At 42.0% G+C, this 25540-nt stretch overlaps 1 protein-coding gene across 2 annotated transcripts in view; it reads left to right on the top strand.

The window, feature by feature from the left end:
• Positions 1-1587: 1587 nt before the first annotated feature.
• LOC122651322 (E3 ubiquitin-protein ligase UPL4) overlaps positions 1588-25540 on the top strand; it is a 31662-nt gene continuing 7709 nt past the window's right edge. The window contains exons 1-14 of one of the 2 annotated variants that reach the window (XM_043844671.1): positions 1588-1635; positions 2020-2704; positions 2831-2941; positions 3177-3293; positions 3493-3651; positions 3745-3906; positions 18492-18647; positions 18729-18850; positions 18934-20086; positions 20285-20392; positions 20538-20610; positions 21214-22448; positions 22566-22796; positions 22888-22992. In XM_043844671.1, coding sequence (XP_043700606.1) covers positions 2063-2704; positions 2831-2941; positions 3177-3293; positions 3493-3651; positions 3745-3906; positions 18492-18647; positions 18729-18850; positions 18934-20086; positions 20285-20392; positions 20538-20610; positions 21214-22448; positions 22566-22796; positions 22888-22992 — 4374 coding nt within the window. In that variant the 5' untranslated portion in view covers positions 1588-1635; positions 2020-2062. Of the gene's footprint in view, positions 1636-2019; positions 2705-2830; positions 2942-3176; positions 3294-3492; positions 3652-3744; positions 3907-18491; positions 18648-18728; positions 18851-18933; positions 20105-20284; positions 20393-20537; positions 20611-21213; positions 22449-22565; positions 22797-22887; positions 22993-25540 lie in introns of both variants that reach the window. The other variant, XM_043844670.1, reaches the window with a different exon arrangement.

Raw genomic sequence — 25540 nt, 5'->3', positions numbered from 1 at the left:
GTATAGGAATTAGTATCACACTAGCCGTGAAAAAAAATCTCTCTTTTTTCCTCATAATAAGGGGCAGAAATGTCTTTTTTATATGGAAAAAAAAGAGATAGACTCATGGGAGTGTGGCCGTATTGGTGTATGCCACACTCTAAGATAAAGTTATTTTTCCCATATAATATAAAGGCAAATATAAATTTTATTAAAAAAAATAGTGTATTGAGAATTTGAGATAGAATCAGGTGATATGGTCGGATATAGTCAATACATATCAAACCCGTTTCAATGGGGACCAATACTGTGTGTTAAATCCATCGATAATTATTATTTTACCGATTGAAGAAATATATATATACTAAAAGGAGGGGGATCGCTCTGTGGCCCCTACACCAGCATGAGGGTCAATACAAGGTGCAAAGACAACCAACAAGGGTGAGAGTTTTTATGGTTTCATGGGCAATGGCAAATGACCAAAACCCCCCTATGTGACCCATCTTCGTTGGATAGAGAAAAATGCCCGTGCACAAAAACTTTCGCTTTAAAAAAGTTATAAACATGTGTGGCCTACACTAGTGGTAGTGGTGATTCGTGATTATCAAGTACCTCACAGTTCATGTTTTTGATGAATCCGGATCAGCTATCCACATGGAGATGGGTGGGGATAGATCTGATCCCTCCATGGGGCGTGGGTCTCACACCCCCATGGAGGATTTAGATCTGTCCCCAACCGTCCCCATGTGGGTAGTAGATCTAAACTTGTTTTTGTTTATTTGAAATTCTCAAAATTGTTTCAAATGGCTTTGTTTTGATGGGTTTATTTTGGAAAAACACAAAAACATATCTGACATCATGACATCAGGTACATGTTTTGTTCTAAACATATTCCTAAAAAACACTAGTATTTTTTTTTTAGAGAGCATTTTTTGTGGGAAACACAGGGATCACACACATGTGGCAACCAATGAGAATGCACTCTGGCATCTCGGGAATGGAATTTTTACCTTTCATGGGGGTGGCATGGTCATTTCACTCTTTACTGTGTCTAGGCGTGGCCTGCACCTCCCCTATAGAAAACATTTTTTTTCCCGAGGGGATGTGCAGGGAATGGATAGGGGTACTTTTAGATTTATAATTTTGTAGGGGGCATGACGGTCATTGCAGAGGGGCCGTGTTTGGATTTACAAAATATTTGCCACCACAACTGTAAGGTCTCAACAGTCATTTACAAATTTCTACCAAAGGAAACGTCATTTAGAAATATAAGAAAAGATTGGAAGAGAGAGAGAAAGGTAAGAGTAAGGATTGGGAGAAAGAGTAGCGAATGCGGAGATAAAGGCGGTGGTGCAATTTCTCCGATTCAAAATAGAACCCTACAAGCATCTGCAATTTCTTTTTTTAATCTGCTTTAAACCAGTACGATTCTTTCTATACGGAAACTCCATAAATTTACACAGAATTATTAGATAGCGTCTTCCATCACCGTCATCACTGGAATTCTATCTTACAATTTCGTATAGAAGAAACAATAATAAAGGAAAAAAAATAAAATATCGCTTAGAGCGACACAGCGAGACAGACAGAGACTAGAACCCTAGCTTTCCTTGAGAGCTGGAGATCAAGGAAGGAGGAAGAAACTTTAAATCTATAGGTACAGTTTCAGTAATTCGTAAATAAGATTATAACGAAGAACGTATCTCCTTTCATTGTGTTTTGTTTTTTTGTTTTCCTTCTATTTCCTATTTTGATCGACGATCGTCGATTGTTGTCATAGGATTGAGGTTTTCAAGGAGATTTGAGAATTTTTTTTTTTTTTTTTTTTATTCTGGCGTGTTTGAATTAGATTAATCGGTGGGAGACTTTAATTTGTGTTGGTTTTCCATAGCTTTTCATCTTCAATTTTCCATGGTTAGATAACTTGGAGTTGGATTGGAGTTCAGCTGGTTGCATTAGTCATAAGGTTAAGGCTCTGTCGTGCTTTTTGCTGATCGAAAGATCGTGTTCTGCAGGATTCTATCTCTATTGGGAACAATTTGGGAGTCTACTTTCCTTGCCTCGTTGCCGGATTTAGTCTTATATGGAAAACCGGGGCCGTAAACGAGCCGAGCTTGCTGATCAATTGCGAGCAGATAAGCGGGCTTGTAGCTCATCAGAGTTCAGGCCTGGTTCTTCGAGTTCATGTATTCAAGCCCAAATGATTTCCACGAATTCTGTCTCTGAAACCCCGGAATGCGAAATGGAGACTTCCTCCTCTGCTTCCGCATCAGGGCGATCAGAAGGCGAAGCGGATAGGGATTCAGGGTATGGGTCTTGTGATTCTGATGGATTGGATGACTCTGAACATAGACACAAGAGCTTCCGCGAGTATCATCCTCGAAGATCTTCTGGTGACCATGCTAAATTCAAAAGGATTCTGTCAAGCTTAGAGGACGAAGCTGAACCTGGTAGCCAGCTCGCGGCCCTCACGGAGCTGTGCGATGTCTTATCATTCTGTACAGAGGACTCGCTCTCCTGTTTCTCCTCTGACGCCTTCGCTCCTGTTCTGGTCAAGTTGGCTAGGCACGATAACAATCCGGATATAATGCTCCTTTCTATCCGGGCAGTTACTTACCTCTGTGATGTGTTGCCCCGATCATCTGGGTTTCTTGTCAGACATGAAGCGGTTCCTGCTCTTTGTTCTCGACTAATGGCAATTGAGTATTTGGATGTAGCAGAACAGGTATACTTGATGATGGTTACTTGAAGTTTATCTTCACTATTCCTTCTTGATGAATTATTTGGAATATGCAAATTACGTTATTCTCTTGCTTCTTGATGAATTATTTGGAATATGCAAATTATGTAGTGTTTACAAGCACTGGAAAAGATCTCCCATGATCATCCACTTGCCTGCTCTCAAGCTGGGGCAATTATGGCTGTGTTAAACTATATTGACTTCTTCTCTACAAGTATTCAGGTGAGAGTGGCTCTCCTTTTCACTTATTATTATTATGGCGGTGATATATATAAATATTATTATTTTTCGTAGTGAGTGTGTATGGACATTAATTAGTTGATGAAAGATTCTCACAGTACATTAGTTCTATTCTTCTCTGCTACATAACAAGCTCTGAAGATGAGTTTATTCTCAATTCTGCAACATAATAAAAGTGCATGTGTTTTTTGGACTGATTTTTGTTTGTTTGCCTCAGAGAGTTGCACTTTCCATTGTTGCAAATATATGCAAGAAACTTCCATCTGATTGTTCTGCACCTTATATGGAGGCGGTTCCTATTCTATGCAATCTTATCCAATATGAGGACCCAAAGGTATTATTCGTTTTGTTTTCACTTGTGGATGAGTAATCTCTTTTAACGTGTTTCTTCAGTTTGTCTAGTACCAAGTTGATATTCTATTATTCATTCCCTATTTTTTAAAATAATTAGGCATCCATGCATTGTAATTCTGGAATTTGGTTGAATGTCTCATTCTGAGTATTCCTTTTTGTCATCCTTGTAAATTACACAGCTTGTTGAAAATGTTGCCATGTGCTTGATACGAATAGTGGAGCGGGTGAGTCATTCGCCCGAGATGCTGAACGATCTCTGTAAGCATGGAGTGATACATCAAGCTACAAATCTTATTGCTTTAAACAGCAGAACCACTCTCAGCCAACCAATTTACTCCGTATGTAGTTGCTACTTCATTTTCTATTTCGTCAGATTTTACAGTTGTAATCTAACTTGCATTTGTTTAAAATTTATTCTTATGGATTTGCAGGGTTTGATTGGGATGCTTGCTAGACTTGCCTCTGGTTCAGTTGTAGCTGTCAGGACTCTATTTGAGCTTAATATATGCACCACACTCAAGCATATTTTGTCTAGTTATGATATTGCACATGGCTTGCCCTATCCTGTTACGGGTGATGCACATTCCAATCAGGTTTTTAGTCTCACATCTAAGGTTTTATCTTGGGCTGTTGGTGTTGCAATCCAGTCTGATGCTTTTAAAACGTTAAAATGATTCTTGTGTAATGACTAATGATAATTCACAAGGGGAAAAAAAAAATCTTTATGGTAGTGATAGAATGAGTGTCAGAATTTTTATTCATTCATGAATGTCCAGTTTGATGCTTTTTAAAACTATAAAATGATTCTTGTGTAATGATTGATAATTCACGAGGGGGAAAAAAAATCTTTGTGGTCGTCATAGAATGAGAGGGTCAGAATTTTTATTCATTCATGAATGTCAAGAGTCTTACTATTCACTTGGACAAATAATGCCAGCTCTTGAAACCCTATTTCACACATTAGAAATCCGGGCCAGCTAAGATGCCCAGGTCTAAGGGTGTGTAATGGAGAAACTTGGGAGTTGGGACAGAATAGATAGGTTTCAGACTAGCAGAGGAAGACAGAACTCTCACAATGGATTTCAGAGATTCATTAGATGAAAAATATTAAAAGAATACCGGAGAAGACAGCTTTGAAATTGGATAACTTGGTAACAGAATTTACAAGATTCAAACAGAAACAAAGATCAGACCGGAAGGATTAAAGAAAAATAGAATAGCAGGCTACCAGGTAAGAAATATTAGAAAGAGTACTAGAGAAACAGATCAAAAATTGAGAAAAACTAATAACAGAATAAAGAAGAAGAGAACTGAACTGCAACAGTGTAGATCGGCTGTTAAATCTCTGTCAAACAGTACCTGTGATGACAATAACGGAGAATGAAAAAGCAGGATATCTAATGGGGCATTCTAATCGCCTACAGATTAGGGTTAGAAAACCTAATGTGATCCAATACCATAGAGATTAGGGACTCAAATTGAAACCAAAATCTAGCAACTTCCCAAATAGCACCCTTGATTGAGAGACTCGTAAAATAGCTAGGTGGCAAAATTTAGTAACTATCAAAATAGCAACTAACAGATTTAGGATGTAGATAATAGAAACTGAAAGTACAATTAGAAATAAGGGACAAATTTAGAAATAAACTGAAATAGAGAGTTCGGATTTAGTAACTATTGGGAATTAGCAAGTAGGAATCAGATTTGAAGAAATCGAAGGGTAACCAAAATAGTAACTTGCTGAAAATAGAAACTCAGATTTTGTAACTACAAAAAAAACAGCAACTAGTGTGAGAAATAGCAAGTGAAACCAAAATAGAAAGTAGGGAGTGTCGGAATGAAATTAGTAACTAAGGAAACTAAGTAAGAAGAGAGTGTAGAAAATAGGAACTAGGACAGATATGTTGCCTACCATAGGACACCAAGGAGAGCAATGATCTGAAACTTTAATTGAAGAAGGAGAAGAAGAAAGAATGAAGGATATCTTAGGCCTCTCACCTAACTGTGGAGGAGGAATCCCACCTTCCTCTCCCTCTCCTGCTCTGCTACTCTTTCCTCTTCCACCCTGATCCCTCTCAGTTTCTCTCACTCCCGCCGGCGAAAGCAGAACCGGCATTCCTGAGTTCGCTCTTTCTCCAAGACGAGGCCAATAAGGCCCTCCTCCTCGACCCAAAAGGCTCCCCCGCTCATATCCTGAAAGCCCTAGCTCTCGATCTGCAGGGCCACAAATCCTCTGCCCTCACATCCTAAAAGCCTTGTATTTTTCCTCGTCAGGCTTCTTCTCTTCTGGGCTGAGGTTCTTCCATTTTGCTCCCATTATGTTTGAGATTTCTTTGAACTCTGCCTGTGGGTTCTCTTTCTTCACCTATATCAACATCCCAGTAGAATAATTTCAGGAGAAATCAAGCAGAAAATTGCTAAATATGTGATGCTATTTCTTCCCCCCTGTTTATGTCGTTTCATTGGTCTCTGCACCACAGGATATAAGCTGGACATGGCTGTTTAATGTCTGGGCCCGCCTTCTTTCTCTTAACGTTCTTTTCTTGCTTCTTTTCTCTGTGAACAAGAGGAAAGCTTTACATGAAGTAAACAGAAAGAATAGTAAAGATCAAATCAGAAATCAAGAGGAAATTAAAATTGATCCCTAATAATAAAAGTTGTGATAAACAGGATGTACCTCGGTGGGTTTGAACTCCTTCAATTTCTGCAGGTTCTCCTGCTCTCTGCCACAGTTTTCAAGTTCTTCCTCTTTCTGCTTCAACATCTCGTCTCTGACCTTCAATAGCTCTTCAGTCTTCTCCTTCTCAAGGCGCAGCTGCTCAAGCTTTCCTTGAATTTCTTGTAACTCCTCCTCAAATGATTGCTTGGATTCCTTGGTCTTCTTGGTTTGCTTGCTCGACCGAGGCTGAGACAGGTGTGTACTGTTCTCTCTCCCATCATCATCTATGACTGTTGTTGGCAAAGGAGGAGAGAGTTGAGAAATCTTTCCGGCCAAGATGTTCGTCTCATTAGCCGTTTGATTTTTCGGCTTCAAAGCCGTTCTGCTCCTTCCTTTCTTTCCATGAACAGGGTAGAGATCTACGGTCATCTCAGTCAACGTATCTGCTATTGCTGTTGTGAGAGAGGGAGAGCATGCAGGAGAAGGGTATAAGTGTCATTTCAAGTGCAAATCATATCCCACGTCCTCACTTAACTGTCAGTTTCTAACGGACTGTTATTTTTGTGTTTTTTTTTTTTTTAAATCGAGGGGGTGTATAATGTGGTTTTTGGAAACCTCGGGTTTATTCTTATTTTAGGCAAAGTACAAGGGGTGTACGCTTAATTTTCCCTACATTATATGATGAGCCTTTGTGTTTGAGTTAGATTAGAATACTTAATAGTTCGATAGAGTTTTGTTTTGAGTTTAAATACTTTATTGAATGTGTGGGTGAGATAAGGAGTCCTTTTATGAGTTAAATTAGGAATAAGTTTTTATATATGTAATACAACCCCATCAATTAGAGATGATTTGAGTAAAGAATATTAGATTTTTTAAGAGTTTTGGTGTTGTTGAGCAGTGTTTCAGTATTGATATCCCAAACCTGATTTTTTTTTTTAAAAATGTTATCTTCTTCTCTCTTCTTCCTCCCAAAAAGATTGATCTCATCTCTTTTCCTTTCCCTTCCATCGAGTTGGAAACTATGATTGTAAGAGAACAAGAGGAGAAGTGAATAGATGAGAGTAGGAAGAATAAAAGGGTGTTGGCGGTAGCAAGATGTATGAGAGTTCTTGTCTACTCTCCCCTATATCGATTCACTTAGGCAATAATAAAAGGAAAATTACATACCTACCCCTCATGCTAATATAAGGTAGCTAAGAGAGGTAGGAAGGTAAAAAAGTAAAAGAACAAGACAATGTAATATATCCAAGTACCCAAACCACCATTATTACATGAACTCTAACACTCCCCTTTCAACTGGAAAATAAATGTCGTACATTCCTAGCTTGCACAGAAGGGTACTGAATTGATGATGGATGAGTCCTTTGGTGGAGATATCTGAAAACTGATCACCTGTCCTCACAAGAGGAGTGCATATGTCGCTAGAGTCAATCTTCTCTTTGATGAAATGTCGGTCCACCTTAATTTGCTTTGTCCTGTTATGTCGCACAGGGTTGTGGGCTATATACTAATAGCAGCCTCGTTATCACAATAGTCTTATAGGTTCATCAGTATTGAACCCCAACTCTTGGACAAGCCTTCTCAACCGTAAGAGTTCATACACTCCATGAGCTAGAGCCCCTTGAATTCTGCCTTTGCATGGGATCGGGCCACCACAAGCTGCTTCTTGTTCCTCCATATAACCAGTTTACCTCCCACAAATGTACAATAGCCTGATGTAGACCGTTTGTCAGAAACTGAACCAGCCCAATCGGGATTAGTGTAGCCCTCTATCCTCAAATGGTTGTGCCTGACATATAATAGTCCTTTCCTTGGGGAGGACTTCAAGTGTTTGAGGATGTGATATACAACATCCAAACCCCCACTCTTGGGGGCATGCAGAAACTGGCTCACCACCCCAACTGCATAGGTAATGTCTGGGCGAGCCAAAGAGAGGTAAATTAGCTTCCCCTCTAGTCTCTGGTTCTTCCCTGCATCAATAATAGGGACAACCACAATCTTCTCCAACCTTGTGATTTTGCTTAGTAGGAGAGTTTGCTGGTTTGTAAACCAATATCCCTGTTTTTTTCAACAAGTCCAGCACCAACTTCCTTTGGCTTATATTTATTCCCTTATTTGATCTTGACACTTCAATCCCCATGAAGTACTTCAAGGGTCCAAGATCTTTAATCTTAAACTGTTGGGTCAAGTAGGACTTCAGTCTACTTATCTTAACCCTATCATTTCCAGTCACAACAATGTCTTCCTCCTAGACTATAAGGGTTGTGATAGATATATACGTAAGGTTGGTGTGGTGGAAGTTAAAAAAGCCTTAGGAAAGATGAAAATAGGCAAGACACCAGGCCCAAATGAGATCCCAATAGAAGTATGGAAGACCCTAGGAGATTGTGGTATATATTGGTTAACCAATCTGTTTAACATGATTATGACCACAATGAAAATGCTAGATGAATGGAGGAGAAGCATTGTAGTTCCAATCTACAAAATAAAGGGGATACCCAGAGCTGCAATAACTATAAATGCATAAAGCTAATGAGTCTTACAATGAAACTATGGGAGAAGGTTATTGACGTTCGTCTGAGAAGGAAGACTAATATCACGGAGAATCAATTTGGCTTCATGCCTAGTAGATCCACGACAAAAGCTATCTACCTACTGAGGAGACTCATGGAAGGTTATAGAGCTAGCAAAAAAGATCTCCATATGGTCTTTATTGACTTGGAAAAAGCCTATGACAGAGTCCGTAGAGATTTAATCCAACATGTTCTTGTGAAGAGAGGGGTGTCAAGTAGATCTGTGGATGTAAATATGTACACGGGCGTTGTAATTAGTATGAGATCTGTGGGAGGTCAGGGCAAGGAATTCCCAATTACGATTGGGTTACATTAGGGATCAGCCTTAAGCCCTTATTTGTTTGCGCTTATCATGGATGATTTAACCAAGAGCATCCAAGATGAGGTCCTGTGGTGTATGCTCTTTGCTGACGATATCGTTTTAGTGGATGAGACAAAAACAGGGATTAACGCTAAGTTAGAGCTATGGAGATCTACCCTCTAAACAAGAGGCTTTAAGATTAGTAGATTAACGATGGATTATATGATTTGTCTTTAGTCACACTAAGACAGATAATGACATGGTGAAAATTGAGGAGAGAGAGAGATACCGCAAAGTGACTTTGATATCTCCGGATCAACCATAAACAAAGAAGGTGGGATGATGTTTCACAATGAATTAAAGTGTGATGGATGAAAAGGAAAGGTGCGATAAAAGTGTTGTGACCGACGTATTCCTTTGAAACTTAAAGGAAAGTTCTATAGGACTATTGTCCAACCTACTATGATGTATAGGGCATAGTGTTGGGCAATTATGAAGTGTCACATAGAGAAGCTATATGTAGCAAAGATGAGGATGTTAAGATGGATGTACTGCAAAACTAGGAAGGATAAAGTGAGGAATGAACGTACTTGAGCTGATTTGGGAGTTGCCCCGATCAATGACAAGCTCCGAGAAAGTCGGCTAAGGTGGTATGACCATGTTCAGCGGAGGCTTAGGGACCCCCCAGTAAGGAGGAGTGATCTGATCCTGATTGAAGGAGCTAAAAGAGCTAGGGGCAGGCCCAAGTTGACCATAGAAGAAGCAGTGACGAAGGACATGCATAGTCTAGTCCTTTCCCCAAGTATGACCTCGGATAGAGCCTATTGGAGGGCAAGGATCCATGTAGCCGACCTCATTTATTTGAGATTCTCTTGACGAGATGGGCTTTCTTCCCTCTTACTCTCACTTATCATTTCTTCATTCGTCTTAATTTCATTTTGGGCTGATGTTCTCTGTGCCGCAGTGCAGCCTGCACCCCCGGCATAGAGAACATTTGGCTTTTCATTTTATTTATGTAGACCCCAGTTTTCCCTACTTTGTTTGCATGGATCCATGTAGCCAACACCATTCAGTTGGGAAAAGGCTGAGTTTGTTGTTGTTGTATAGTATCATTACCTCGCCGGGTAAATAAAGTGTGGTCAGCTTGACTTTGGGAATACCCTTTCTTCAGAATGGCCTGTCTAAACCTCTCAAACTAAGCCTTTAGGGGCTTTGTGTGAGGCCATATAGTGAATTTTTTAGGAGACACACTTTCTCTTTAGCTAAAGGGAACTTGAAACCGGGTTGAGGTTGCATGTACACTTCCTATTCTAAGTCACCATGGAGGAAAACATTCTTCACATCCAATAGATACAACGGCCAATCTTTATTGGCTGCCAATGATAAGAAAACTCTTATCAAGTTGTGTTTAGCCACAGGAGCAAATGTCTCTTGCTAATCAATCCCATACACCTAATTGTACCCTTTTGGCCACCTTCCTGGCCTTATATCTCTCCACAACACCATCTGATTGGTACTTAATTGTGTAGACCCACTTACATCCAACTGGAACTCTCCCTTGTGAAGAGCAACCAGCTTCCAAGTACAGTTATTCTTTGTAACTTTTTGTTTAATTAAAGTTTAACAACTTTAGTAAAGCTTAGTCAAGTTGATTATAAGAATCCTTTTTTTTTTTTTTGTTTATTTTAATTTTTATACAAACTATCTAGTCGGTATTGGATTTTGTTCCCTTCTTTTGGGGGGGGGGGGGAAGGATTCATTAATCCAATACCCAACTGAACCACCCACTTACACAGAAGTATCAGTTGAAGGCTATAACTTTAAAAAAATGCAACTCAGTGACTTCACCATATTAAAAGCCCTAGAAGTTAGGAATTCAAAGAACATGATCTGCAGGGTGGAACTCCAGGAACAATAGAACAGATGTGGAAACTAATAACAGATATGAATGAAGACTGAGACTAAGTAATATAATTTTACATCATAGAATCTTATTGAAGTGAGTAAGAAAACAAAAATCAAGCTAAGAAAAACTGATTAGGGAAAAATTAGGAGAAATCTGATGACTCACAATAATAATTTGATCACATCAACTCAGGTTGAGTTTGATTATTTATCATATCTAAAATAATTTTTTTTTTAGAAATCTCAGCTATTATGAGTGGCGCGATGGGACTGTTATGGTGAAACTCTGAAAACAGGGTAGGGAATATAGATATGATAATATAAATGAATAATTTGAAATCAGAATCTAGAGAGATTGATAACAGAGCTATATTTTAAATGATATGGTATGTAGAAGGTGGATAAAAATTAATACAGGATATCGCTAGAGGGTGAAAGGAATAGAACTGACCCGATGAATGAGAATGAAACTGAAATAAGAAACAGAAGATAGAACAAGAAAGGGTAGGAGTCGACCTTGGTTACCTTAGCAGTCCACCTTAGGAAAAGAGCACTCAATCTACAGTAGCTACAACTTGCAGAAAACAAGAAATCTTATTGCATAAATTGTGGTGGCGGCCACTGCCCATCACTTGTATATATAGACCAATATCAGACCCTTCTCTAATCCTACTCTAAATTGGAAATCCAGAACAGAAAAGAGAAACCTCAAAATAAACCTGATGCCATTACATGTTTCCATTCCTACTGAACTAGGAACCAGACTAAGATATGAACTTTATATAAAAACTGACTATTAGCCTCCTAACTAAAATAAGGGTCGACTTAATTACTCAGAACAGAGAGAAAATTGAAAACTAATTCCTATGTATTGAACTAACTGACTAGGAGTTGAGCCACACTTTAGCTCTTGCTCTTCCTTCATTTGCTGCTGCACAAAGAAATAACCTTGATGATCATCTTTCTATTCCAATGGTGAAATGTGCTCTTTTAGAACTGTCCCTTCATCCTACTCTTCCAAAGGATTTTTTTGCTAAAGATCAGAAGACTGAAGTTGGATCTGGCGGCCAATTGTTGGAGCATTTGGTTAGAGAGAACAGAAAATTTTTCAGAATCACTTTGGAATTGATTGAAAAAGATTTTTTTTTATGGAGCAGTTGAGGGGTTTCTTTCATCAAACAGTAGGGAGCTGTTAAAAAATAATAAAAAAGAGAAGAAACGAAGCATAGCATTGTCACCAAATTGTGAAACCAATGCAATGGTAAAATATTTGATCATCATGGCAAGCATTGAAGAGCTCATAACGTAAAATAATTCCCACTGACCAGATTTTAAGAGGAAAATTAGTCCAAAGAAGTCTGCTTGGCCCAGCCAATCAAGCCACACACTGAAGGATCTTCACAATCCTTGAGTTATCTGTGCCTATGACCTTGTGAGTGGAGAAGATCCACATGAACCTGACAAAAAGTCCAAACTCCTGTTTAAGAAGGTTCTTGTTGCTGTTTTGGCCTTTTTCCTCCACAATCTGCATGAATTATTAGTTATAACATGGCATCTAGGCCAAAGATTTCCTGATTTTTAGTGCATCTAGCTGTATATAATTCTCAGGCCTTAAGAAACTGAAATTTGATGAAGGTGGGGTTACTTTTTGAGTAATTATTAGGGCTTTATGTTATGGAGGGGCATCTAAGCTTTATGCTATGAGGCTTGTGTTGTATGTGAGTGTGTTTTTGTGTTCCTCTACTTTTTTTTTTTTTGGATGAATAAAAATATATTACGAAGAAAAAAGAAGGAATATACAAGCCCAAGGGCAAAAAAGCCGAAACTAGGGACTAGTTAGGGCGCAAAATGGAAGAAGGGAGGCCCCAGGAGACAACAATGAGCCTGTTCCTTGGGGAATCCTTAACATCCTTGAGGGGGAGGGATCTAACTTTAGATGAAACATAAAAAAAGATGGCCTTCCAAATCATGTCTAAGGAGCGGGAGTTGGATGTCCATCTTCTGAGGTTTCGTTCCATCCAAATGTGGGAGATAGTGGCGCAGAAGGCGATCTTGCCAGCCGAGTTGCAAATTGACTTCCCTTCGAAGGTCATGTCGATCAAAATCCATTCCCTGCTGAGAGGAAGAGGAGTGCGCCGACCAGGCCAGCAATGGCGAAGAACTCGGGTCCATATGGAGGAGGCAAAAGGGCAAGTGAAAAATAGGTGATCGACATCTTCAGTCCCGTTCCAACAGAGACAGCAGCTGGAGGGGACCTAAATATGCCGATGAAGAAGAAAGGCTTGGGTAAGAAGACAGCTTGCAAGGGCGCGCCAAGCAGTGAGGCTATGCCGAGGAATGTGGCCACGAAACCAAACAACTCTGTACCAAGGACAAGGGGTCCCTCTATGTCTAACCAAATCCCAAGCGGAGTGAGAGCTGAATCTGCCTGAAGAGGAAGGAAGCCATAAGATGGTGTCGCCTCTGCCTCTATGCCCAGGGGGGATGGGGGGAAAGGAGCTCCAGAGGTCGGCAAGGGGGGGAGGGGACCACGAGCCACTGGAGATGATAGCGGCAACAGAGGCAGATCTGTCCAATCCGGAGGAGTAAATATCTCTAGGGCTGACAATGGAAGAGAGAACACCAGAAGGGTGCCACTTGTCAAGCCAATGCAAGGTAGTCGAACCATCATCAATCCTGCTTGAAATGGCATCTCTGGCTAGCTGCCTCACCTGAAGAATTCTGCGCCAAACCCAAGAAGAATCAGCCCGAGGGCTAACGGACCAAATAGAGTCACTGCGCAGGGGTCCAGAATACACCCAAGAAGTCCAGATGGAGGATTTGTTGGTGAGGATCTTCCATATGAGCTTGATGGAACCAGCAATGTTGACATCTTTTATCCTCCTGAGCCCGAGGCCTCCTTCAGATTTGGGGACACAAAGGGAAGCCCAGCTCATAGGGTGGAGGAACCTGGCAGAGTCAACACCTTTCCAAAGGAAGGCACACATAATAGATTCCGCTGCCTTGATGGTAGCCTTTGGAAGACCAAAAATACCGCTCCAATAAATATAGCAAGACTGAAGCACCGATCTGATCAGCTCTAGACGACCAGCGTAGGATAAGAGTTTGGCTTTCCAAAGCTGCAACCTCTTGCGAAGGTCTAAAATGGGGGAGCAGTGGTGGGCAGACAGTTTGGCAGGGATAAGGGGAAGGCCAAGGTAGCGGACTGGGAGGGTGCCGATGGTACAACCTGTGAGGGAGGAAAGGGTAGCTTTGGTGGTGTCAGGAACTCCGGCAAGGAAGATTTTGGACTTAGCCAGGTTGATGCGAAGCCCTGAAAGGCCTTGGAAAAGGTGGAGGGAAGACATGATGGACTCAATGGCGAAAGAGTCGGCTTTGGAGAAGATCATAAGATCATCAGCAAAGGCAAGGTGAGTCAGGTTTGTGGGCTTACATTTAGGGATGCGGGAGATGAGGTGGAGATCAGTTTTGGATTGGATACTGCGGGAGAGAACCTCGAGGGACAGGCAAAAGAGAAAGGGGGAGAGGGGGCAACCCTGCCGGATACCAACAGAGGAGGGGAAGAACCCAGCAGGATTGCCATTCAAGAGGACCGAGAAACGGGGGGAGGAGATGCAAGAGTGGATCCAGTTGACAAAGATGGGGGGGAAGGACATTTTGAGGAGGACTTGGGAGATGAAGTTCCAATGGATGGAGTCAAAAGCCTTGTGAATGTCGATTTTCAAAAGGGCAGTCGGAGAGTGGGACTTGCGGTCGAAGCCGCGGACAATTTCCTGGCAAAGGATGATATTATTCGAGATGCTTCTCCCAGCAATGAAGGCAGACTGGTTGGGGCTGACAAGGGAGTCGATGACAAGGCTGAGCCGGTTGGCAAGGATTTTAGCGATGAATTTGTAGAGAAGGTTACAAAGGGAGATGGGTCTGAAGTCAGAAATGGATGAAGCTCCAGGGAATTTGGGGATGAGACAGAGGAAGGTGTGGTTGATGTAATGAATCTGGTGAGGGTTGAAGAAGAAGCTCTTAATGGCACTGATAAGCTCAACGCCAATGATGTCCCAGCAAGTGGAAAAGAATCCCATGCTGAACCCATCAGGGCCTGGAGCTTTGTTAGCCTTGAGGGAGCGAATAGTGGAGGAGATTTCGGAGTTAGAGGGGATGGAGCTAAGGGAGTTGAGGAGATGGGGGGGAGGAATTTGTTGATAAGATCATCGGGGAGGGGGGAGAGGGTGTGGGAGGGAGGGCAAAAGATATCGGTGAAATGGTTCACGGCCTCAGCTTTGATGGCATCAACAGAGGAGAGGAGAGATCCATCAGAGGAGGTAAGAGAGAGGATGGAGTTGGAGTTGGAGCGGGCTTTGAGGGAGCGGTGGAAGAAGGCGGTGTTTGAGTCGCCGAGCTCAAGCCATTTGATCCTGGATTTCTGCTTAAGGAAGCTTTCTTCTTGGGAGAGAGAGGAGGCAAGCTCGGAAGCAGCAATGGTTTCTTCTTCAGCAAGGGAGGGGTTGAGGGGGTCAGACTGGAGGCGGAGTTGGATGGCAGAGAGGGTGTCTCGACAAGAGGAAACACGAGAAGAAATAATGCCGAAGGTGGTGGAATTCCAGGCTTTGAGAGCCACCTTGACATTTTTGAGTTTTTTGGAAAAGGCGAGGAGGGGAGAGGAGAAGGATTGGACTGGGATGTTCCAAGCAGCTTGGACAACGGGAAGGAAGCCAGGGTGAGACGACCACATGTCAAAGAACTTAAAGGGTTTAGGGCCAAAAGAAAGAGAGGGAAGGACAAAGAGAGAAATGGGGGAGTGGTCAGAGAGACCAGGAAGGTCAAAGAAGGCATAGGAGGAAGGAAGAGAGTAAAGCCAAGCATCATTGACAAGGACTCTGTCGAGCTTGCAGGCAACTCTGTCAGGGCCAGAGCGCTTGTTGTGCCAGGAGAGATCAGCACCTGACCATCTGAGGTCGCTAAGCTCAGAGTCCTCCAGACAGGAGTTGAAGGCTGCAACTGCTTGGTGGTCTAGAGAGGAACCACCCAATTTTTCGTGGCTAAAACGGACGACATTGAAGTCACCTCCAATACCCCAAGGGGAGGAACCGACAGAAGAAGAGATGGATCGAATGTCGTCCCAGAGGGGGATCCTATCAGGGTGACGGTTGAGGGCATAAACCATGGTGAAGAAAAAAAGGTGGTTGTGAAGGTGATCTGAAATGCTAAGGTGGAGAAGTTGGGCAGAGGAGGAGGAGACCGAGATTTGGAATTTGGTGGGATCCCAGAGAACCCAAATTCGGCCATTGGGGGAGTGGTTATAGTTAGAAAGGAAGGACCAAGAGGGGGTAATGGAGTGGGCGATGCGGGAAGAATTTTGCTTGAGCACTTTGGTTTCAAGGAGGCAGCTGAGGGAGGATTTGGTGGACTTAAGATGGGCACGAATTTCAGCTTGTTTGGCCGGAGCATTGAGCCCACGGACATTCCAAATAATCCAAGGGATCATGAGAGAGGGGGGGGGAGGGGGCAGCCAACCAGTGGAGGAATTAACCCTGGACCCCGGTGGGACACTGCGAGGCTGGAGACGGTAGTCTTTCAAAGGGGGAAAGCAAACTAGGGAAGGGGAGGAGGGGGGGATGACAAGGCGATGTGGGCCCAATTGAACCGGAAGGGTGAGCTGGGACTGGTTCGGCTGGGTTCAGCCGTATTGGTATAAGTGTGGAAAGGGTGGTTAAGTGGGTAGGGGGGTATGCGGGTCGGGTCGACAGGGGCCAGGTTTAAGTGAGAAGGGATAAGGAGGGGGAGGTTTAATTGAGAAGGGACAAAGGGGGGCCCACGAGGAGTGGTCAACGGGGTTATATGGGGAACAGAGGACCTTGGTGGTGGTGGGTGAAAGCTAAAAAAAGGGGGGTCTTGTAGTGTAGCAGTGGGGGGGCTGATGTTTAAGGTAGTAGAAGGGGAAGGGGAGCGAGGTAGGGCCAAAAGGTGAGATGCAGGGGGTTTCGCAGAGAGATGTTGTAGGCCTTCGTTGAGAGTCAGCCTGGACTCCTTGGAAGCCGAAGAGACAGTGACAGCACAATCGTCTTCAGGATCGAGACTTAAGAGAGCAGCGAATCGATTGTGGGCTGCGTTAGGAGAGCAGCGTGGTAGGTGGGTCTCGGGGAGCTCGCCAAGAGAGGAGATCTCTGCAGGTTCCCGGTGACTTCTTCGACGACGATTCCTTTGTTTTTTCCGACCGCGAGGGGGGGTTTTGGGGTCGCCTGCCTCAGGCGCCATGGAGGTCATCGTTGATTGCTCCACTGCCACAATCGCGATAGAGCCAGTCGAGTTATCTCCAGGAGTAGCAACCACCTGAGAAGAACCAAACAAGGGGATCTCAGGGACGGCGGAATCAGCAGCAGGCAAGGCAAGCGAAGCCTCAGCAGGCAAAGCACCCGTGGCCAAAGACGAAGCAGGAAGTAGTTCTCCAGTTGGGGTCTCAGCCTCGACCGGCGTCACCAGAGCAGATTGGGAAGAAGCCGAGAGATCCTTGGCAGTGTTGGGGTCCGGCACGCAGCTCTTCGAGGTGTGACCAAAGAGTTTGCAGACAGAGCAGCGGTGGGGCAGACCTTCATAGAGGACTCGCTGGGAGAAGGAGTGACCATCTTCTTCCTGGATTGTGACGTAATCAGGAGGGGAGTCCTCAGCACTAAGCTCAACACAGATGCGAGCAAAGGAGAGGCGGTCCATTTTTTTTGTGCGCTCATCGGAGAAGAGGGGATTGCCGACGGTCGATCCGACGATGCTGAGACCAGAGGGGCACCAGTAATGGAAGGGGAGGCCAGGAAGGTTGATCCAAATGGGAATGGACTTGAGGTTAATCCTAGTGAGGGTGGAACGATGATCCCATTGCCTGAGAAAGATCTGCTTCCTTCCAATCTGCTAGGGGCCACCTTGAAGAGCTCGGTCTTGGTCAGCTTCGTCGGAGAATCTGAAGATGAAAATCCCACTAGATAACAAGTAGATGTAAACAGCGCCAGCAGCTCGCCATTGTTTGAGAAGAGAGGACTTGACGATATGGTAAGGAGGACAGCTACCCAGGAAATGCCCCACAAGGCAGCACTGCCATTTGGAGATTTCTTCGTCGAGTAAACCATTGGGGCAGAAGCCAACTTTGGAATCTTCAAGGGAGGTGGGTGGGACAAAATGGAGAAGATGTCCAGCAGGGGTTGCAGAGGTGCTACCGGAGAAGAAGGAAGTCCAAGGTTTAGCGACAGAGGTAGGATGGTCGGGAGCTGGGGTGGATGGGGGGGAGTTGGGAGGAGAGTGGGAGGGAGGGTCAGAGAGGGGAGCAGGGGGGCAGGAAGCAGGGGAGCAGGCAGCGGTGGGAGCTGCCGGAGAAGGAGGGGGCATTCCGGGAACAGCCAAAGTCAAATAGGTCGCATGGCTAAGTTTTTTCACATCATTACTTGAACATGTGTTCCTCTTCTTATTCTCATAGTATGAAGAAACAAAATATAAAATTATCTTTCCAGTAGTCTTAAAAACTGGATCATTGCTTTTCTATTAGTTGTTCCCAGTTAGAGTATTTTCAAATTATTTGATTATCAATTTTTTATATGCTATGACATTGTTCCATTTCATTTGGATATCATCACATCATTTTGTTAAGCTATCATTTTTTTTTAATATTTATGTTGAAGCTGATTGATGACTTTAAAATTGCTGCAACAAGCTTAGATGGTTTTATATAAGAAAGATCTAATAAATTTTTCATTGTCTTAGGTACGTGAACTCCTCAAGTTGATAAATGAGCTTCTTCCTTCTTCAGCTAGAAGCAATGGAGATATTCAGCTAGTTTCAGATAAGGAAAAGATTCTAATAGACCGGCCTGAACTTCTGAGACAGTTTGGGATCGACATCCTTCCTGTCTTGATCCAGGTTGGTTCTTGATGCCCAGAGGCCGTATTGTGGTTTTCAGTTTCCATAGCTCTGTAACATTTTCTTCCCTCCCTGGGACAGGTGGTTAATTCTGGTGCAAATTTATATGTTTGCTATGGCTGCCTTTCTATTATCAACAAGTTTGTTTATTTCAGCAGATCTGACATGCTTCTTGACTTGGTTAAGAATACCAACATTTCAAGGTGAATGATGATATCCTCCATTAGAGTGGATAATGTGGCATCTTAACTGAAACTAATAGTTTTTATCTGACTTCAATTGGCAGTTTTTTGGCTGGTGTGTTTTCAAGAAAGGATCATCATGTGTTGATCTCTGCTCTAAGGATTGCTGAGACTGTGCTGTCTAAGCTTCCTGATGTTTTCTTGAGTTCTTTTGTAAAAGAGGGTGTTGTTTATGCCATTGATGCACTTCTGACACCTGAAAGAAGTTCGCAGCTCATGGTACCAACATCTTGCAGCATCCTGATTGGATCAGACCAAAGATTAGCTGCAAAGGATGCACTTAAATGTTTATGTTTTGCTTTTGATGCTGACTGCTCTTCATCTTCCGAAATGCAAGATTGCAAGATCGAAGATGATTCTGTTAAAATTCTAGCAATGCACATAAAGGCCACCTACTTTCTTACAGAATCCCAGAACTCTGAGATAGGACTGACTGAAACTCTGCAGAAACTTCGAACTTTTTGTGCCTATTTAACTGATAATGTGAGCATGTCCATTGGTAATGATATCTATGCTCAACAAGAAGAGAACTTATATCATATATTGCATCAAATAATGGCAGAGCTTAGTGGAAGGGAACCAATGTCCACTTTTGAGTTCATAGAAAGTGGAATAGTGAAATCCCTCGTAAATTACCTATCCAATGGCAAGTATCTAGAGGGGAAGACAGATCCCCATGGCTTATCCACTCATTTTCATTTTGTGCTAAAGAGGTTGGAGATGTTTGCTAGGTTTTGTCTTACCTCGACTGGTGGAGTTTGGGAGGACACACATTTGGCAGTTCTAATACGGAAACTGCAGTGCGCATTTTCTTCCATAGAAAATTTTCCTGTTATTCTAAGCCATGTCTCCAAGCCAAGAAACAGCTATGCTACTGTTCCAAAAGGGCGTTGCACTATCCATCCTTGTTTAAAAGTTCATTTTGTGAAGGCTGAGGATGAGTCAGGCCTATGCAATTACCCTGGAGATGTTCTAACGGTCGAACCTTTTTCTTCTTTAGATGCCATTGAGGGTTTTCTGTGGCCTAAAGTTAGCTCTAGTGGAGGTGAACATATCAATTTGACAAGTCAGTCCTTGACCCCTTCAAAAATTGGTCTGCCTCTTCCTCGACATGCTGATGCAAGATCTCATCAAGACAATGTTCAAAGTGACATGGGGAAGACTAATGACTTGTCATCTGATTTGCCCGCGATGCAGGTTGTTTTCATGCTCTCGTTCTGTTGTTTATAAGCTCAAGATGGTTCTCTAAAATTAGGACAAGTAATTTTTTAAAGAGAGTTTCAAGATATACATGTATAGGAAATTTTTTTATTTTAAAGTTTTTGCAAGAAAAACTTTGGTTATACAATGTGTTGTCTGTGATCAGTGCTTCATTTCATTCTTAATTTAATGCAGGAAGACATGGCTAAATTGTCCCATTCTTCACTAGAAGGTGAAAGAGCAGGTGACGTAATACAAGCTATTCCAGGTGATACAGGTCCATCCCTGAACCAAGCATGTCCTGTAAGTCATTACTGTCTTTGTCATTTTCAGTTCCAGTTTCTTCCATTTCTATGACCTGCTTGCATCTGGCTCTGATCTGTCTCCTTTACTCCTGTTTAGAGAGAAAATTTAGCATCATATTATATATATTTTTTTTGTGATTCAGGGTTCTACAGCCCAAGATGTACGATATGTTCCAGTCGAGGATTCCAGCTTGAGAGTGCAAGATTCAGCAATTGGTAAGTCCTGGGGGGGGGGACAATTTCCTAGATCTACTAGATAAGGGGAAAAAGAACAAGTAGGTTTACAAGGAAAGTAAGTGTAAAACAAAGTTAAACCTACTTGTTTTATAATACTTTTTCTTATATAGTGGATCTAGGTAATTTTCCTTTTTTTTTTTTTTGTTGAGGGGGGGTGGGGGGGGATCCTTTTAACTCATCTAGGTTGCCATGTAGGGGTGTAAATGAATAGCCGAAATCCATTTCCGTATCTATGTCCGTGTCCGTTTAGCACTATCCGAATCCGTCCGAAAGCTAAACGGATGCGGATGCGGATACGGATAGGCTATAGCTATCCGAAAAGCTATATTTACATGTAAACGGATAAAATATCTGATTCGTATCCGTGTCCGTATCCGTTTAGCACTATCCGAATCCGTCCGAAAGCTAATCGGATGCGGATGTGGATGCGGATGCGGATATAGCACTATACGAGCCGAATCCGATCCGTTTACATCCCTATTGCCATGCACTGCTGTTAAAAGTTAAAACCACGTGAGATAAATTTGTTAGTTTTCCATTATCAGTTCTAACAGTCTGAGGGATCTTTGCACTTCCATGCAGCAACTACCTCCAATTTTGCATCTAGTGACGAACATATTGAAGGTAGAAAACATTTCACATCCTGTAGCAATGGTGGTTCTTCCCCCAAATTGATATTTTACCTAGAAGGAAGACAGCTGGACCGGTCATTGACCCTCTATCAAGCAATTCTCCAACAACAAGCAAAGGCCGAGAATGATGTAATTGTGGGGCCAAGATTCTGGAGTGAAGTTTACAAAGTAACATATAGGAAAGCTGTGGAAGTGAAACAATCAAATCCTCATCTTCATGGTTCTATAATTTCTTCCACTTTGGATAGACTCGGGCCATTTTGGCAGGATGTTCCGTTTTTCTCCAGCATGTTGATTTCTGAACTTCCTTGTGACTTGGAGAAATCAAATCCATGTTACGATATATTATTTCTGCTCAAAATTTTGGAAGGCCTGAGCAGGTTTGCATTTCATCTAATGTCTGGTGAAAGAACACGTGCCTTTGCTGAGGGGAGAATCAATGACCTGGATGACTTGAAGGTTGCAGTACCTGCAATACCACGGACTGAGTTCGTAAACTGTAAGTTAACTGAAAAACTGGAACAGCAAATGCGGGACCAACTAGCTGTGTCTATTGGTGGAATGCCTTCATGGTGTAGCCAGTTAATGGCCATATGCCCATTTCTATTTGGTTTTGAGGCAAGGGTTAAATACTTCCGGTTGACGGCATTTGGTTTCTCACAAGATCAATCTCATCCATGGGCACAATCAACTAATAATAATCCAAATGCCCCAAATGAGAGGCGATTGAATGGTCTTACTGTGCCTCGTAAAAAGTTTCAAGTTTGCCGAAGCCACATTTTGGACTCTGCTGCACAGATGATGGACCAGTATGCCCGGCATAAAACTATCATCGAAGTCGAGTACAATGAAGAAGTTGGTACAGGGCTGGGCCCAACGATGGAGTTTTATACCCTGGTTAGTCAGGAGTTCCAAAAGGTTGGTTTGGGTATGTGGAGAGAGGACTACAATTCTTCCCCTCCAGGGAAAAGCTTATATGCGGAAAGTTCTGGATTTGTGATGGCTCCTTTTGGGCTTTTTCCTCGTCCATGGTCAGATTCGTCAGGTACCTCAGATGGGATACAGTTTGCTGAAGTGATCAAAAAGTTTGTCCTTCTTGGACAGGTTGTAGCAAAGGCTCTTCAGGAAGGGAGGGTTCTAGATCTTCCCTTATCTAAAGCCTTCTGTAAATTAATTATGGAACAGGTGCCATTTACATCCATAGTTGGTACTTCTGATGCCTTTCCACATTAGCCTATATATGTGTTAATGTTGAATTTTGGTGTTGACATTGACTATTCTGTCCACAATTTTCTTATATAGGATCTCAATGTATTTGACATCCAGTCATTTGATCCTGAGCTTGGAAGAACCTTGCTAGAGTTTCAGGCTCTTGTTGATAGGAAGAAATTATTGGAATCTGTTTCTGTGAATTCCACAACAATTATATCTGAGTCATGTTTCCGAAATACCCGAATAGAGGACCTCTTCCTTGAGTTTACTCTTCCTGGCTATCCTGATTATATTCTAGCCTCGGGACCTGATCATAAAATGGTAAGACCTCTCTTACCTTCTTTGGTAATTTATTTTTGTTCTTCTGTTATTCCATTTCAGGAATTTAACCCCTTTACTCTATGTTTCTTAGGTAAATATGAATAACTTGGAAGAATTTATTTCACTAACGGTGGATGCAACTGTAAATAGTGGAATTTACAAACAAGTTGAAGCTTTTAAATCAGGATTTAACCAGGTCTGTCCCCTTTTATAGAATCAATGAGCTCTCTGCAAAGTTTTTGTTTTCTTTCCTAGTCCCCCTCTTCCCCCCCCCCCCCCCAACCAAGAGAGAAAAAGAGAGGTCCATGGGGTGGTGGGAAAATCTGTTCTTTCACTTTAATTTTCTTAAACAAGCACTGCTATTCAGTAGTATATGATTCCCAAATCTGATGTTGTGATGATGTACAAGGTTATTTTTGTATACGAGTCTCAAGTATTGACAATATGATTATTTAAAAAGAATGTAGTTTCCTGTCTTAAATTTGTTACTAGTAATTGGCCTCTATGGTTTTTTAAAAAGAATGTAGTCTCCTGTCTTAGATTTGTTACAAGTACAGGCCTTTTAATTTATGATGATATATCTCTTTGGCAATTTAAATATGGCATATTCATTTGTCCCTGAGAGAAAAAGCTCTTGAAGTTTATAACATCAAATTTGCTTCAATAGGGGCATTTCACATTTGTTCCTTTTGATGCTTTGGCCATTCCCCTCATTCAGGATATAGGTGTTAGGGTGATACAAATACATTTGCTATATCACCCAACTTAAATCTGGACATTAGAGAAATAATGAAAAACAGAAACATGGTATCACAGAAAGATCCAGTCATTGTATGTCTTCAAAACTACAATCAAAGTTGGGTAATGTCCAGAGGATTAACATACCAAAGTCTGGAAGTAAAGTCCTGGTTGGATGTTAATCCCTACCTGAATGTTGCTGCCCAGAAAACCCAGAATAACAGTGCCACAAGGAGTATTCTTGCTTCCCAGACTTCAGTGCATGAGTATGGTTGATGGAGCATGCAACAGTACATTCAACACTCTCACTATAGATCTTGGTACTCCCAGTAAACCTCAGTTGCAATGGAGATAAAATAGAAACAAAAGGAGAAGATAGTAGAGAAGAAGAGGGAATAAGAAGGATGTGCAATTATCTCACTTGTCTCCATCTCTCTCTCACAGAAGATGAATCACACAGCAAACCAACACAAGCCAAGTTCTTCCAATTTTCAAAATTGTGGTCCCTTGTCCAGCCCCCTTCTCTTTATGAAATAATAAAGCAAGTATTACAAGAATGGAAACTTCAAAAATAGAAACTACCCCTATTCTAAGATCCATCTTCTAGAAACATTATAAAATAGCAACTAATTACAACTCAAAATAGAAACTGAATAAAGTCTAACATTGCTAATGACTAAGCACACAAAATAGAAACTACTAAAATAGTAACTAAATATAATATCACCTCTTCATAATCTTCTCTTTACAAGGCAGATTTGACAGCTCCATATCTTCTGGAAAATACCCCACGCAATCAGCATCCTGGCCCCATAAGATACGATTCATGCTAGGACTACTCTAAGGACCAAATAACGGGCTGAAACCTGGCTCATTAAATGGACCAAAGGCTGGCTGGATTCTGTTTTAGTCCTTTCTTCTTCATGCCTCGATCTACATCAACTGGTGGAGGACCGGTTAGGACTTAGGAGAAGAGGGGAACTTGGTAGAAATCAGAGTTGCAGAGGGGGGGGGGGGAAAGAGAAGAAATCGCATAAGAAAGAGGGGGGGGGGGTGGGAAGAGTGCGCACACACACAACCCTCAGGCTACTCAAACCATAAACTCAATTCATTCTTCAAATCTGTCTCCAACGATGGGGAATTACATCATATATATAGAGAAATAAAAGACTCCTAAAAAAAAGACTGACTCTCTAACTAAGAAATTAATTCAAATAAGGAAACTAAGAAGAATAGGGAACCAAATATCCTACGTAGCTAACTTCTAAAATAAACAGAATAAAATAAACTAGAAGACATTATTTCCCCAAATAACATAAATTCCTAAAATCCTAGAAGATTCAAAAACTTAAATTGGACTCGGTTCATCTTTTTCAGGATACCCAACTGGGTTCGGGTCGGTCCAAGGTAGTGTATTTGCATCAATTCCTCCGGTGTCGAGAAAAACTTGTCCACGAGTTTTGTAAAATGAGAGAATTAATACCACTCAATCGGTATCCACAAACATCGGTTTTGATGGGGGTGATGATCTAACACATCTTATGATCAACCGTCACGATCGTCTGATGGGCGTTAGCAAACGACGTCTCTTCGATGGGAATCGGATCGTGGGGTTTCACAACTGAAATTGGACCGTCGATCAATTCTTCAATTGCAACCTTGATCGGACCGTGTATGATGCACATTTATCACCAAACTAGGCTTCTTTGCTTAGGAATAAGTCTAAGGTTGGGTTGTATACATGTTGGGCCTTTGATCCCATGGGTTTTCAATGTAATAAGCCACTTTATGGGCCTAAACTATGAATAATTAGGTTGCATACGGGATTAGTTGTTTTAGTTCCATACTTAGTTTTATTTTGGTGTTTTTGTTCATAAATTGAACCAGTTCAACCAATCGTTCAATTTAAGTGATTTTAGTAGTTTTCTTTAAGTGTTTAGTGGGGGCTGGATTAGGACTGTTTTGAGTCATTTTCATTTTCCTAGTCAGTTTAAGTTACCTAATAG

This window comes from Telopea speciosissima, chromosome 2 (assembly GCF_018873765.1).
Source record: "Telopea speciosissima isolate NSW1024214 ecotype Mountain lineage chromosome 2, Tspe_v1, whole genome shotgun sequence".
In the NCBI taxonomy this organism is placed as follows: Eukaryota; Viridiplantae; Streptophyta; class Magnoliopsida; order Proteales; family Proteaceae; genus Telopea; species Telopea speciosissima.
The sequence above is the reverse complement of the archived record's forward strand: the minus strand, read 5'-3'. Positions and strand labels throughout refer to the sequence as shown.